General features: G+C 41.5%; 1 protein-coding gene across 3 annotated transcripts in view; it reads right to left on the bottom strand.

Annotated features, from left to right (window-relative positions):
- Window positions 1-4,325, bottom strand: part of ARHGAP19 (Rho GTPase activating protein 19) — a 66,899-nt gene extending 62,574 nt beyond the window's left edge. For all 3 annotated transcript variants that reach the window (XR_005067194.1, XM_037050828.1, XM_037050829.1), the window contains exon 1: window positions 4,255-4,325. Coding sequence is in view for 2 of the 3 variants with exons in the window: in XM_037050828.1 (XP_036906723.1) it covers window positions 4,255-4,310 (56 nt within the window). In the remaining variant the exon portion in view is untranslated. The remainder of the gene's footprint in view (window positions 1-4,254) is intronic.
- Window positions 4,326-14,083: the final 9,758 nt, after the last annotated feature.

Below are 14,083 nucleotides of genomic sequence, written 5' to 3'. Positions count from 1 at the left end.
GGGCAAACAAGAATTTGTATAGCAAGCCCTGGCTGGTGTAGCTCAGTGGATTGAGCGCGGGCCTACGAACCAGAGGATCACGGTTCGATTCCCAGCCAGGGCACATGCCTGGGTTGCAGGCTGGTTCCCTGCAGGCCAACTCCCAGCAGGGGACACATGAAAGGCAACCATACATTGATATTTTCTCTCCCTCTCTCCTTCCTCTCTGAAGATAAATAAATAAAATCTTTAAAAAAAAAAAAAAGAATTTGTATAGCATTTATCACCACAAAGTAATATTTTATAACTTAGAAATGATAAAGACTATTATTCATTACTAACCACCTACAGAATTGGAAATATAAGTAATAATATATATGTGTCCTGACTTCAAAAAGCCTTAACTTAACTTGTCTTTTACAATATGGAATTGATAAAATGGTTTCAGGTTAAGATAAGAGTCCATGAATACCTATTGATCGTGTAACTAATACTATCACCAAAATTTAATTCTGTTGGCAACAACCTTTCAGAATACAAACTATTTCTGCTACAGAATAGTATTTTATCTTCAGATTTCCATCACAATTCAAGATTTTACAATGGGATGAGGGATGATCTAATCAGATTTATTGATCCCCTCTATGGTTTCTGGGCTAAAAATGGTCGACCATTTATAGGAAGCTCCAGAAGTGGAATACCCTTCCCTACATTTAAAATTATTTTTAAAGATATTATTTATTTATTTTTAGAGAGAGGGGAAGGGAGGGGGAGAGGGAGAGAAACATCAATGTGTGAGAGAAGCATTGACTGATTGGTTGCCTCTGTCACACCCCCCGCTGGGGCCTGGCCTGCAACCCAGGCATGTGCCCTTGAACCAGCAATGGGACAACACCCAACCCAAAGAGGCACACCAGTCAAGGCCCCTATAAAATTTGTAATAACACATTCAACCACTCCCACATTAGCTGGGGAAGGAGCTTGGTGCCCACTCATAAACCCAGCTTCCCAAGGCTTGGAATCACTCGTTCCAAGGTCTATTCAGTATAACCAGTACCAAGAGACACCAAACTAAAGAGTTAACCGATTTACACTGACACAATTTACATAAGATCCCTCTACTGCAGGGATTTCAACAGGTGGGCCACAGTGCCACAAGAATTTGTAAAACATGCAGTACTTGACTATTGAGTCAGGGGCAGTGACCTCTTTTCCCTTAGATTGTCCAATTAAGAAATGACGACAGCCAACACAACAGCCATCCAGTGTGAATGCCCTGTCTTGAACCATAAATATAGAGGTCATATATCAGAGTTGCATCTCATTGGTCATGTCACATAATAAGGTTGTGTCTGATTAGTTAACTCTTGGTACCAGAAACCCTTATATACAAATATAGGCACCTGGATTTTCAAAAAGTCACTTTGGAACCCTGGCTGAGTAACTCAATTGGTTAGAGGGTCATCCCGATACATCAAGGTTTCAGGTTAAATCTCAGGTCAGGCCACATACAAGAATCAACCAATTAATGCATAACTTAGTGGAAGAATAAATCAATGTTTCTTTCTCTTTCTTTCTCACTCTCTCCCCTTCCTTTCCTCTCTCTAAAAAAAAAAATCAATACATTAAAAAGTCACTTTGGAGCAAAAATGATAGGTTACGAAATTTTTTTTGTAAATCAATCAAAATTACACCAATTTTTTTGTCCGATCAACAAAAAATGTTTTCTGGTGTGCCACAGAATTTTAGTAGTTGGTGTATGTGTGCCATGAGATGAAAAAGGCTGAAAATCACTGCTCTACTGAATTCTAACGTACAGGGTCTGGCAGAAGTAAGGCCTGAGTATGAACAGTAGGGTAATGACATGGGTGTGATAATTTACAGTTTTAATTTGAACATTTCACCTCAAATGTCATAAGGTGTGCTTGAGTGTGATACTGTCATGTACAGAATTACATGCTTATGATTTTGTAAAAAGGGGGTGTTAGTTATGCTGGACCCTATATATGTAATCAATTAAGACAACTAAGATCTCAAGGCTGGGCCAAGACCAGCTGAAAGATCTTTCTCAGAAATGCTGAATTTCGATGTGCTGGCTTAGGAGAGAACCCTCTACAGAAATAAAGTAATGATTTCCTAAACTGCAGATCCCTATAATCTGTTCTTTTAGTTGCTCTAGGAAATAGAAAATCTATCAAGTATTGAATGGTTACCTGCAAGGCTCAGTGCTAAGCGCTTTAAGACTTGTCTAATTTAATCCTGACATTTTCTGGAATAGACATCATTACTTCCACTTACAGATAAAAAAATGAAGCTGAGAAAGGTTTAAAAATTGTCCCAAGTATTCCATTATTTTTGGTGCTATTGTAAATGGGGTAATTTCCCTAGTTTCCTTTTCAGATATTTCATTGTGTATAGAAATACAATGATTCTTGTGTGTTGATTTGCATACTGCAACTTTATTATTTATAAAAAGTTTTTGTTAAAGTTTTTAGGATTTTCTATATACAAGAATATGTCTGCAAACAGGTAATTTTATTTATTCCTTTCATATTTAAATGCCTTTGGTTTTATTCTTGCCTGATTGGCTAGAATTTCCAGCCCTTCACTAAGAAATGGCAAGGGTGGGCTTTCATGCCTTGTTCTTGATCACAGCGAGATATTACTTCACTCCTGTCAAGATACTACTATCAAAAAAGGGAGGAAAAGACACGTGTTAGTGAGGATGTGGAGAAATTGGAACTTTTGTACACTGTTGATGGGATGTGGGTGCCATGGCAAATAGTATGGAGCATCCTCAAAAAATTGAAAATAGCACTATTATACAATCCAGGAATCCCATCTCTGGGTATTTACCCAAAAGTATTAAAATCGGGATCTTGAAGAGTTATTGGCATTCCCATATTCACTGAACACAATTAAGAATAGCCAAGCCCTGACCGGCGTGGCTCGGTTGGTTGGACGATGAACCAAAAGCAAAAGGTCACCAGTTTGATTGCCAGTCAGGGCAAGAGGAAGCCAGACAATTGATATTTCACATATCAATGTTTCTCTCCCTCTTTTTCTCTCTCCCTTCCCCTCTCTCTAAAAATAAATAAATAAATAGAATCTTAAAGAGAAAAAAAAAAGGCCCTGACCAGTGTAGCTCAGTTGGTTGGCCATCATCCTGCAAAGTGAAAGGTCACCAGTTTGATTCCGGTCAAGGCACGAGTCTGGGTTGCGGGCCAGGTCTCCAGTCACAGCATGTACAAGAGGCAACCAATGGATGTTTATCTCTCACACTGATGTTCCTCTGTTTCTTTCTCTCTCCCTTCCCTTCTTTCTAAAATAAATTAAGTAATATTAAAAAAAAAACACTAGCCAAGATGTAGAAACAGTCTAAATGTCCATGGACAGATGAATGAATGAATAAACAAAATGTAGTAAATACAAACAATATTACTCAGCTTTCAAAAAGAAAATTCTGCATATGTGAAGACATCATGCTAAGTAAATAAGCCAATTACAGAAAGACAAGTACCACATGATACTATGTATAGGAGGTATCTAAAACACTCAAAGTCATAGAATTAAAATAGTGGAACGGTGGTTGCCAGGGGCTGGAAAGATTGGGGAATGGGGAATTACTAACAGACATAAAGTTTCTGTTAAACAAGATGAATAAGCTCTTGAGATTTGCTATACAACACTGTACCTACTGTCAACAATACTGTATTGTACACCTAAAAATTCCTTGAGTGGACAGATCTCTTAAGTGTTCTTACCACAATAAAATAAATTCTTATTTTTTAAAAAAACTGGCCCAAGGATTCAAAAACATTTCTCACCGACACCCAAACCTTTGCTCTGATCTGACTTAATCACATACACTGACTCTGAGTCCAGCAAAAAGTACCGAGAGTTCTCTCCCAGCGCTGTGTGACGTTGGGGAATTCACTTAACAGCGCTGGGTTTGAGATTCCTCCCAATCAAGATGGGTCTCGGCGCAAAGGCAGGCAGGCAGGCAGTGCTGCCACCACCAACTGGTCGATTTGCAGCCAGTGCCACCCGTTGGATGGACCTCCAACGGGCCGCAAGGCCAAGCGGTTTGCCCAGCGCCTAAAGCCCAGCGCCGCGCGGGACCACTGAGCCTCAGTCCCAGCAGACGCGAAACATAGTGGGAGGATGGCACAGTGTCCGGCTCCGTTAGGTCACCATGACCCAAAGGAAAGGCGTCAGTACGACCAGCCCACGGCCTCGTTTCCTAGGCAGCTGGACTAAAAACTCGGCTCATACCTCCGACCAGATTCGCGAGCTGGCACCTCCCCTTCACTGTGCGCCCCGGTCGCCATCTTAGTCAGCAAACTTCTTTCACCGCCCCCACGTTGGGCCCCGCCCCCACACCGTTGGATTGGCTAAGGTTATTTCCCCTCTTCCACACGATTGGATAACTTGACCAAGCAGAACAGTTTCATTATATTATTGGTCTATTCAAATCACTAACCGTCATTGGTCTCCTCCTGCCCTGGCGGAATTGAGATGAGTTGGGGCGGGGAGGAGACCCAGCCAGAACGCCTGTCAGGAGCTGCAGTTTCTCATTTTGATTAATCAAATGCGCCGATTTTTGGTTCAAGTCAAATATTGGTAGCCTACGCTCGAATTTTGCCTTGATGTGTAAATCTCAGAATTACAGAACTGTTGTATTTAAAAGTCATTCTCAAAAATGCACGATTTCGTTTTCTGTCTTTGCACAGAGAGAGCAGACTAGAAGGGTAGGTGCAGAGTGGCAACCAAGAAGTATTTACTATTAAATTTAATTCACAACCTTCTTTCTGCTGATAGTCACAGAGCGTAGCGGCAGGTCACTTGTGCTTCATTCAACCCGCTTCCTTCCGGCTTCCCAGAAAACCCACAATGTTTGCATCCCAAGTTTGAATCATGGAACCAGAACCGGCAAAACTTTGTCCCTGGCTGAGTTTTAATCCTCAGTGGTAGAAGTAACCATAATTATGCTTGCCGCACCCCCCCCCCCCCCCCCCGCGCCCTGCCTCACGGTCTTCTAGTGAAGATTAACTGGGGTAACAGATATGAAACATTGTAAACTTAAAGCATTATCTTTTTTCTGTATTCTTTTTCTATGCTGGATTTTTCTAGGGATATTATTTCTATTTCTCCTTCTGACATCTTTGACCTGAGTTCTCCCAGCACTCTCCTTCTCTTTCACTAAGCTCTGCCCACATGTTTCAGTTTCTCAACAAACCCTGCCTCAGAGCCTTTGCCAGTGTTGGTTGTAGTGGCTGACCCAATTTTTACTCAATTATCTTTCAGATCTCAGCTTAAATGCCACTAGTTCAGATGCCTTCCATGACCCTCCCCCGTATAAATCAGTTTCCCTGCTAAACTTTCACATAGCACTCTATATTCTTCCTTCATAGTTCTTATCACGATTTATAATTACATAGTTACTGTGAGATCATTTGTTTCATGTGGAGTTTCCCTGCCGGACTAGACTTTCTGCCACAAGTGGACAGAGACTACGTCCATTTTGCTTCCCATGACCTCTCGCACATAGCAACCTTTCAAGAGTTATCTTTTGAACAAATATGGGTTGGAGAGGGTTTGCCTTTTTTTCTTTTTCAATTACAGTTCACATTCAATATTATTTGATATTAGTTTCCAGTGTACAAATGGTTAGACAATTATATAATTTATGAAGTGATTCCCCTGATAATTCTAGCACTCATTTGGTACCATACATAGTTATTACAATATTTTTTTACCTATTCCCTATGTTCTACTTTATCCCCCCATGATCTTTTGACCAAATTCACAAACAAATCCGTAGACTATATTATCCAAACCAAAACTGAATCACATGTTCTAATAGATTATTTCAATGATGATAATTCATATTAAATTTGATAAGTGTCAAACACTGAAAACTATATAATTTGATTAACCAATGTCACCCCAATAAATTTAATAAAAAAGAAAAGAAAAAAAATTGATAAAAATACCAAATAAAATTGCATTTAGTTTTATGTTTAACAAATTGTTTTTGTTGAGCAAATACATGAAAAGAAGTACTAAATTCAACAAACATATATCACTGAAATTTTTCATTGAATACCAAACAGCCTTGGAAAATCCAGCCTCATAATTTACATATCTATGTAATTTACATGCATGTAATTTACATACACACATGCACACAAAGCAGGGAACCAAAGACTCAAATTCTGCTCTTTCCTCCAAGTATAAACAGGGTTTTTTCCTGCTCCACAACACCCAGCAGATCAACTGATCAACTAAGTGAATGAAATTGATGCTTTCACTCAAAGGAAATATTCAAAACTTTAAAGTATTACCACTATGACTAGGAAGACCACCACACAACTGTATTTCTAGTTCATCTGTTCTGATGCCATATGAGGGGGACTCAGAAAAAAATGGAATTTATTTATTTAAAAATTATGTTTATTGTTATATGTTTAAACTTCAGTCACCTTCAAAGTACTCTCCACTTTAGGCAATACACCTAATTGAGACAGTTTTTCCACTGCTCAAAACAGGTTTTGAACTCACCGATTCTGATGCCCTTTAGTGCTTCTGCCATTTTTTGTTTCCCCTCTTCCACATCAGGAAAACATTTCCCTTTGAGGGCTTTTTTCATCAGGGAAACAAAAAAAGGCACTCTGGTCAAAATCTGAGGTAGATGATTAGGGAAGGTGGGGCACAGGGGTCATGCTGTTTGGGGTCAAAAACTGCTGAACACTCAGTGCGGTGTGGGCAAGTGCATGTATTTGTAAATCACCCATCATGAAACAGGCAAACGCCTTGAAAGAATCTTCAAAAAATATTCACTGAAGCTGAACACAGCCTCTCACAACACCAGCTCGTACACTGATACGGAAGGGTTCCTAGAACCCTCACCTAGCGGAGAGGCCTGTACCACAAGGGGCCTGCCGTCCACAAGATAATTCCAGAGTTTTTTGAGGGTCCCCCCTCATATTTAGTGTTTGGGGTAATATAGCACAGTAGTTAACATCACGGGCTCTGGAGTTAATGAGCCTAGGTTCTAATCCTGGCCCCATCACTTCTAGTTATGTGATCCCAAGCAAGTTACTTAACTTTCTGATTTCACTTCAGTTTCTGTAGAATCAGGATAGTAATAACTCTCGAATGGGGGGTTGTGAAGATTAAACGAGATAATCTCTGAAAAGTTGCTTAGCAACAGAGTCTGGCACATTCCAAGACTAGATAAATGTTCAGGTTATATGATAAATATCAAGAATGCTGAACACCTGCCCTGGCCAGTGGGACTCAGTTGGAGCGACCTATAACTGAAACAATGTGAGTTCGCTTCCTGGTCCGAGCACATGCCTTAGGCTGCGGGGTCAACTGCCAGTCGGTGCATGTCCAGGAGGCAACTGATTCGTGTTTTTCTCCCTCACATCCCATAGATGTTTCTCTCACTCCCTTCCTCTTTCCCTGCCTTTCTAAAAGTGGTAGGAAAAAATGTCCTCAGGTAAAGATTAAAAATAAAAATAAAAAATAAAGACTGCTAAACTCCCTTCTCACATAAGATTTCTATCTCCATTGCTGTGTGGTAAGGACACTACATTACCCTTGTAGTTACAGTTTAATCAGTTACTCTGGAGAGGGGGGTGTTTCTCCTCAAAACCAACGGTTCTCCTGTGACTTCTGATTAAAAGCAAGTAACATTGCTGAGTGCTCTAAAATCACACACCCACCCCAGCTGACAAACCCTCACACTCTGGGTCTGCAAGGGTGTCTCGGCTCCCCTGAAATCATCCTTACTCTCTCTAGGTACTGTTTGTCAGCCTGGTGATAAGCATGGCTGTATAGAAGGAATTCATGCAAGTTCAGAAACTCATCTTGTTTCCAACTACCTGGCTGAACAAAAGGTCACAGAAAAGTGACCCTGAGGAGTTTATGACAGACTCAGGAGACAAAATGAACACACGTAAGTCACGTAGTGTCTTACGTGTCTTCTAAACAGAAGACAGCTTAGAATTGTGGAGGGCTAAATATCTCAGTGGAGATCGGACTCCTAGGAATTCAGAGGGGTGGGGAAGGGAAGAAGGGCCAGGGCTCTCGGGGATGGTTTAAGAGCCAAGGCATGGATTTGAGTCGGCCACAAATGTCACTGCACGTCATTTACCTACCAAGACAGACCTCAAGCTTTGGGGGCAGGCGCAGTGTTCTAATCATCTTTGTGTTTCCAGGCCATATCCTCAATGGAGGGGGGAAGACAGGGAGAAAGCTGGGAGAGAAGTAGAAGAAGGAACAACATGAAAGAGAAAGACAGAAAAGGAGGCTCTGTCCCTGACCCCCACCCCAACATCATGCTCTCCAAACCTCCACCTCTAACCACACACTCCAACAATGCAAGGGACTTGAAGTCTGGATGAATTGTTCTGTTTTCCACTTTTTTTTCTTGCTGTTTCCTCTGCTTAAATTCAAACAGGGCATTTTGATGCCCACATCAAAATATAAAATTATCACATGCACAGCGAACATTTCTGAGTCTTGCATTCAGACTGATTAGGAATGTGGTGAGGGTGCTTACTGAACACTTTTTTTTAAAAAGACTAAAAATTTAATGGTTCATTTTCTTGTCAAAATGGCCAATAGCCCCACCAAAATATCACTTCCTCACGTGTGATATCCACTTCCCCTTTCTTTGCCAGCTAAATTGTATTTGTTATGATAAAGTCTTTGAAACCACGTCTTCAATGGCTTTCTCATCATCTGTTTATATTTAGGTATATGCTCACTTCAGCAGCATATATATTGAGATTAGAGACATCTTGCCTTTTGCAACAGCATGGATGGACCTGGAGATTATTATGTTAAGTGAAATAAGCCAGGAGGTGAAAGACAAATACCATATGATCTCACTTACATGTGGAATCTAATGAACAAAATAGAAACAGAGGTGTGGACACATAGAACAGACTGACAGCTGTCAGGGTGGGGGTGGGAGAACTAGATGAAAGAAGGTGAAGGAATTAGCCAAAGAACATATATGCATAACCCATAGACACCGACAACAGTGTGGTGATGGCCAGAGGGAATGGGGCGCAGAGAGGAAGGGGCTGGGTGGAGGTGGGCAAAGGAGTGTAAAATGGGGATATCCGTAATAGTGACAACAATAAAAATAGAGAAAAAAATATAAAAAAATAAAATAAATGATTACAGATGGAAAAAAGAAAAAATATTTAGCTCTTTTCTGTTTGTGTTGTTTAATTATGCAAGTAATACACAAAGGCATTTTCCTTGTAAAAAAAATTTCACCGGACCAGCATAGCTCGATTGGTTGAAAGTTGTCCTGCAAAGTGAAAGGTCTCCAGTTTGATTCCCATCAGGGCACAATTCTGGGGTGCAGGCTAGTCCCCAGTCGGGAGCACATGAGAGGCAACTGATCGATGTTTCTCTCCCACGTCGTTGTTTCTCTCACTTCCCCCCTCTCTAAAGTAAATAAATATAATATTTTTTTTTTAATTTCAAATACAGGTAAAATCTTTCTTGTCTACCACCCCCTTATTCTAGTTCTCAAAGCCACTATTTTCAATTTGATACGCATCCTTCCAAGTCATTTTCTCTACAACACACTTATACAACAAATATTTATTGAGTGCTTCTGTGTGCCAGGCACTGTTCTAGGCCTGGAGATATAGGCATAAGCAAAACAAAGCCCTTCTCTTGTGGCATTACGTTCTAGTGATACCACATGTATACATAAATAAGTACTTTATTTTTCTTTATTTTTAGGTTAAATGGTGACACACTATCCATATTATCTTGTACATGGGTCTTGGTGATCTTTCTGTGTCAGAACACAGCCATTGTTCTTTTGAATTGCTGCGTAGTGTTCCACATTACAGATGTTCCCTGGTTTACTTAATCCATCCCCTCCAGTTGCCCATCTAGGTTTATGTCAACCTGGGTTGCAATCACTGGAAACTGACCTTGGCTAACAGCAAGTGGATTCGTTGGAAGAATACCAGGCTAAAGAACTGGCAGAAAAGAAGGGGTTTAGGGACCCAGAATCCCCACTAAGGTCACACCATTCATTGCCACTTGGCTTTCAGCACAGTAACCGTCCACTTTTTTCCCACATGACCTTGGGTCTCTGTGCCACTCCCTGGAGAGGCAGAGGCACAGGGGCCAACCTCAGGCTGAGCCTAGGAAGTTTGCCTCCGCCTGACCCTTTTTGCCAGGAGAAAAGCTGGGTCTTCCACTAAAGTGGGAAATTACCCCCAAAGGGGAGAAAAGTTGAAGAACAAATATGTGCTACAAATTATTCCTAACTATTTGCTTCCTGGGGTACCTGTTTATTCTGGATTGGGGCAAAGCTTAACCCTTTAGTCTCCTTCAGATACACCAGAGACTAACATCTGCAGTGTTCCATTAGCTGAAACAAGAAAACTGTCTTCAGCTTTGCTGTAAAATCTACTTCAAGGTTGGCTGCCACAGGGTGAGAGAGTCGGGGAGAGAACTCAATGAGACTAAGGGAAGAGGAACCAATTCTGTGCAGCTAAAAATGACCAAGTTCTGGGCAGCAACACCCAGGTAAAACTCTGGGGGTCATTTCCCCCAGCCGGGAGAACAAGCTGAGCAGCAGCCAGGGCACCGGGCAAGAGGCTAGCAGAGAAAAGGAAGGACTAGACTAGAAGCACCAGAATCTGTGAGTGGGATTCACCATCTGTCAGACACTGACACTGAGCCCGAGTTGGGACTGGAGAGTTGAATTAGCCCTGAATCCTACCCTCAGAAAGCTTAGACATGGCTGGAGGGCAAGGGGGGCAGGCTGCCTGGGCTGCAACAGAAGCAAGGACCGAATTCTCTGATAACGTGAAGTTATTTCAAAGCAGCCAGGCCTGAGAGAGACACAAGGTGATACTGAGTCTTACAGGACGAGGTGGGAGGCCAACAAACCCACCAGATTCTTTAGAATTGGAATCTCTCTGGCCTCTCTCATCAGAAACCCCCAGACCTCAAGTCAGGAGGCCCCAGGTGCTGATGATGTTTCTTTATTTATTTTTATTTCTTAATGTATTGATATAAAAGAGGGAGAATTTTTGTTCCAGTTATTTGTGCATTCATTAGTGGATTCTTGAGCACACAACCCTGACGTATCGGGATGACACTCTAACCAGCTGAGCTACCCGGCCAGGACTGACGGTAAGTTTCAAAGCGGTAGCACATGCCATGTTCAGGAATGAGTGGTACGTAATGACTCACTGTGTCGAGGGTTATCTCCACAGTCATGTGAGCTGAAGCATGGATGGATCCTTTCTTTCTGCCACTTTAATCCATTCTCATAGAGGATATTTTGGTATAGAGAGAAATTTTACATCTGTCTTTATAGTTATTAGGAAGTAGGGTAAAGGTCAGGAAAGGCCCCAAGCCTTCCCCCACCTCCTTATCCTCTACACAAGAGCCTTCTGAGTCAGCTTCCAAGAGTTTCCCATTCAAAATCAGAAAGTAAAGGAAATTGTCCTTCAGCCCTTTTTAGGCCTCCAGTCATCCCCACCCATAGGATCCATCCATCTCCTTTCAAAAATGTAGGAAGTAGTGCTCTGACCAGGTAGCTCAGTTGGTTAGAGCATCATTCCCAGGCATCAAGGTTGCAAGTTCGATCCACAGTCAGGGCATATACAAGAAACAACCAGTGAATGCATAAATAAGTAGAACAACAAGTCTCTCTCTCTCAAATCAATAAATTTTAAAAAATTAAAAAGAATATAGGAAGTAAGATCTGCTTTGCTCATTTATTAACACTTCCCTGTGAATTAAATCCAAGGTTACCTCTTCTGGAATATGAATTTAAAGGACTATTTCTAATTGTGAAATAAAGGCTTGTCACCTAGTTAAAATCATTTCACACAGTCATTTGGATTGAGAAACCTGAAAACCTTCTGGGGACCCAACAACTGTGTCTCAGGTTACCACTTTACATTTGCTGCACGAATAGATTTATTGGTGTGATCGGTTATGCCATTGGCTTCTCCCACTAGACTGCAGGCTCTACGGGTTAAGGATTATATTTGGTTTTACTTAACCAACTATTTTTTAAATGAATAAAGGAACAAATGAATCAAATAAATAAAAAAATAAGCGAAACAATGAGGTTACTTGGGCCCTACAGAAAGACTATATGCTGTCTCTACTGGACTTAGGTTTTCATTTGGACACATCCAGCATCTCTTTAGGGGTCCTCTGCTCCCCTTTCCTCAGTCCATGCATTTTGGGTGGAACTGACCCTATCTCTGGCTATAGGGGTGGGCAGACAACTCAGGCCTAGCCAATCAAAGGACCTTCCGGAAGCAAGAAACTTACAGTCTAAACCAGTCCAAGTGTAGATAACTATAGTATAGTAAGTACAGTGTGCAATAAGAGCCCCACTGGGGCAACTGAATGGGGTGCGAAGGCTGAGGACAGGAGAAACCACTGTCTACTGGGGAGAGCAGAGATAGCCTCATGGGGGAGGTTTATAGCTGGACTAAGACTTCAGTGGGTAGAGTCATTCCCTGCACAAAGAATAGGACCAAACACAGGGATACAGGAATGTGTAAGAAGTGTTTGAAAGCTGGCAAGTGCCCCGTTTCATAGGAGCAAAGGTCTTCTGTGGGGGTGGAGGACAAGATAAGGTTGGAAGAGCGGACCAGGGCCAGGCCTCTGAGAGTTGTGGATTCTGTGTTAAGGAGCTGAGGATTTTATTCAGGAGGCAATGTGGACCTACTGAGAGGGGAGGGTGGGGGGGTAACCTGAGTAGGGTTGGGCATTAGGAAGTTGACCTGCCAGAAGAGGGGATTAAAGGGAAAGAGGCTAGGGCCCAGCCAAGGAAACATGAAGGGCATTGGCAATGGGACCAGAAATAGGGCATGACTACTGGCAGAGGCACCGAAGGAAAGAATCAGCAGGCCTTGGGGAATAAGAACCAGGCAGAGTTCAAAGACCAGACTGCAAAGCCTGAGTAACAGCATCTGGGAGTGGTTGGAAATGGCAGGTTCTGACATCAACCAAAACCAAGTTTGCATCCTGGCTCTGGCACTGGTAGTTTGTATCATCTTGGGCAAATTTTCTCATCTCTGTGCCTTGGTTTTCTCACTCATGAAAGGAGATAATACCTAACTCAGAGGTTATTGTAAAACTAAAGGAAGTAGTATCGGTAAAGCCCTTTTCAGGGTGTGAGTGCCAAGTATAGAGTTAAATACTCAGTACAGTTAATGGGTTTGTGGGATTATGTAAATGCCCTGAAGTTAAATTATGGTGATGACTGCACAACTTTGCAAATATACTAAAAACTGTTGAATTGTAAATAAATGGGTGAATTTTATGGTATGTAAATTGCATCTCAACAAAAACAGCTTTTAAAAATAATCAATATGTAGTAGGTACTATTATCATCTGCTTCATTTCTTGCTCTGAGTACTTCTCATAGGCCTAATTGGCATTGCTCTTCCAACCATCTTTGTGGATTTTCTGATTGTATTAGCATTGTCTTTTCAAAGTTCCTGGTTGGCATAAACAAGATAAGGAAGAATGTTATTTCTTTCTCACATAAATGTTATTTCTTTCTCACGTAAAAGAGATAGAGAGGTAGGCAGTCTAGGACTGTATTTTGTCTTCAGACATTGTTTGAGATTCCTTCAAGTCCACTGCTGTCTCATATTTTAATATGGCTGCTAGAGCTCTAACTGTTACATCCACACTCCAGGCGACACAATTAAAGAAAAAGAGAAGATCTTGCTTTCAAGAAGTACCACACAGCACTTCACATTCACATCTCATTGGCCAGGATTTAATAACATGGTCCCATCTAGCTGCAAGAGAAGCTGAGAAATGTGGTCCCGTGGCTCTGGTGCTGCTACAACTTGGGGCTTATTGAAGGGGAGAATGGTAATTGAGAGACAAATAGCAACCTCGTTATAGCTACTGTTTAACAAAGGGAGGCAGACTACCTGCAGAGTAAACCTGAAACCAGTATAATATTGTATGTCAAGAGCAATTGAAAAATAAAAAAAAATTTTTGAAGAATTTATTTATTTATTTTTAGAGAGAGGGGAAGGGAGGAAGAAAGAGAGGGAGAGAA

The sequence above is a fragment of the Sturnira hondurensis genome, unplaced genomic scaffold, assembly GCF_014824575.4.
Source record: "Sturnira hondurensis isolate 20B ecotype Veracruz unplaced genomic scaffold, ASM1482457v3 Scaffold0006849, whole genome shotgun sequence".
NCBI lineage: Eukaryota > Metazoa > Chordata > Mammalia > Chiroptera > Phyllostomidae > Sturnira > Sturnira hondurensis.
Note: the sequence above shows the minus strand (reverse complement) of the source record. Positions and strands in the feature narration are given on the sequence as shown.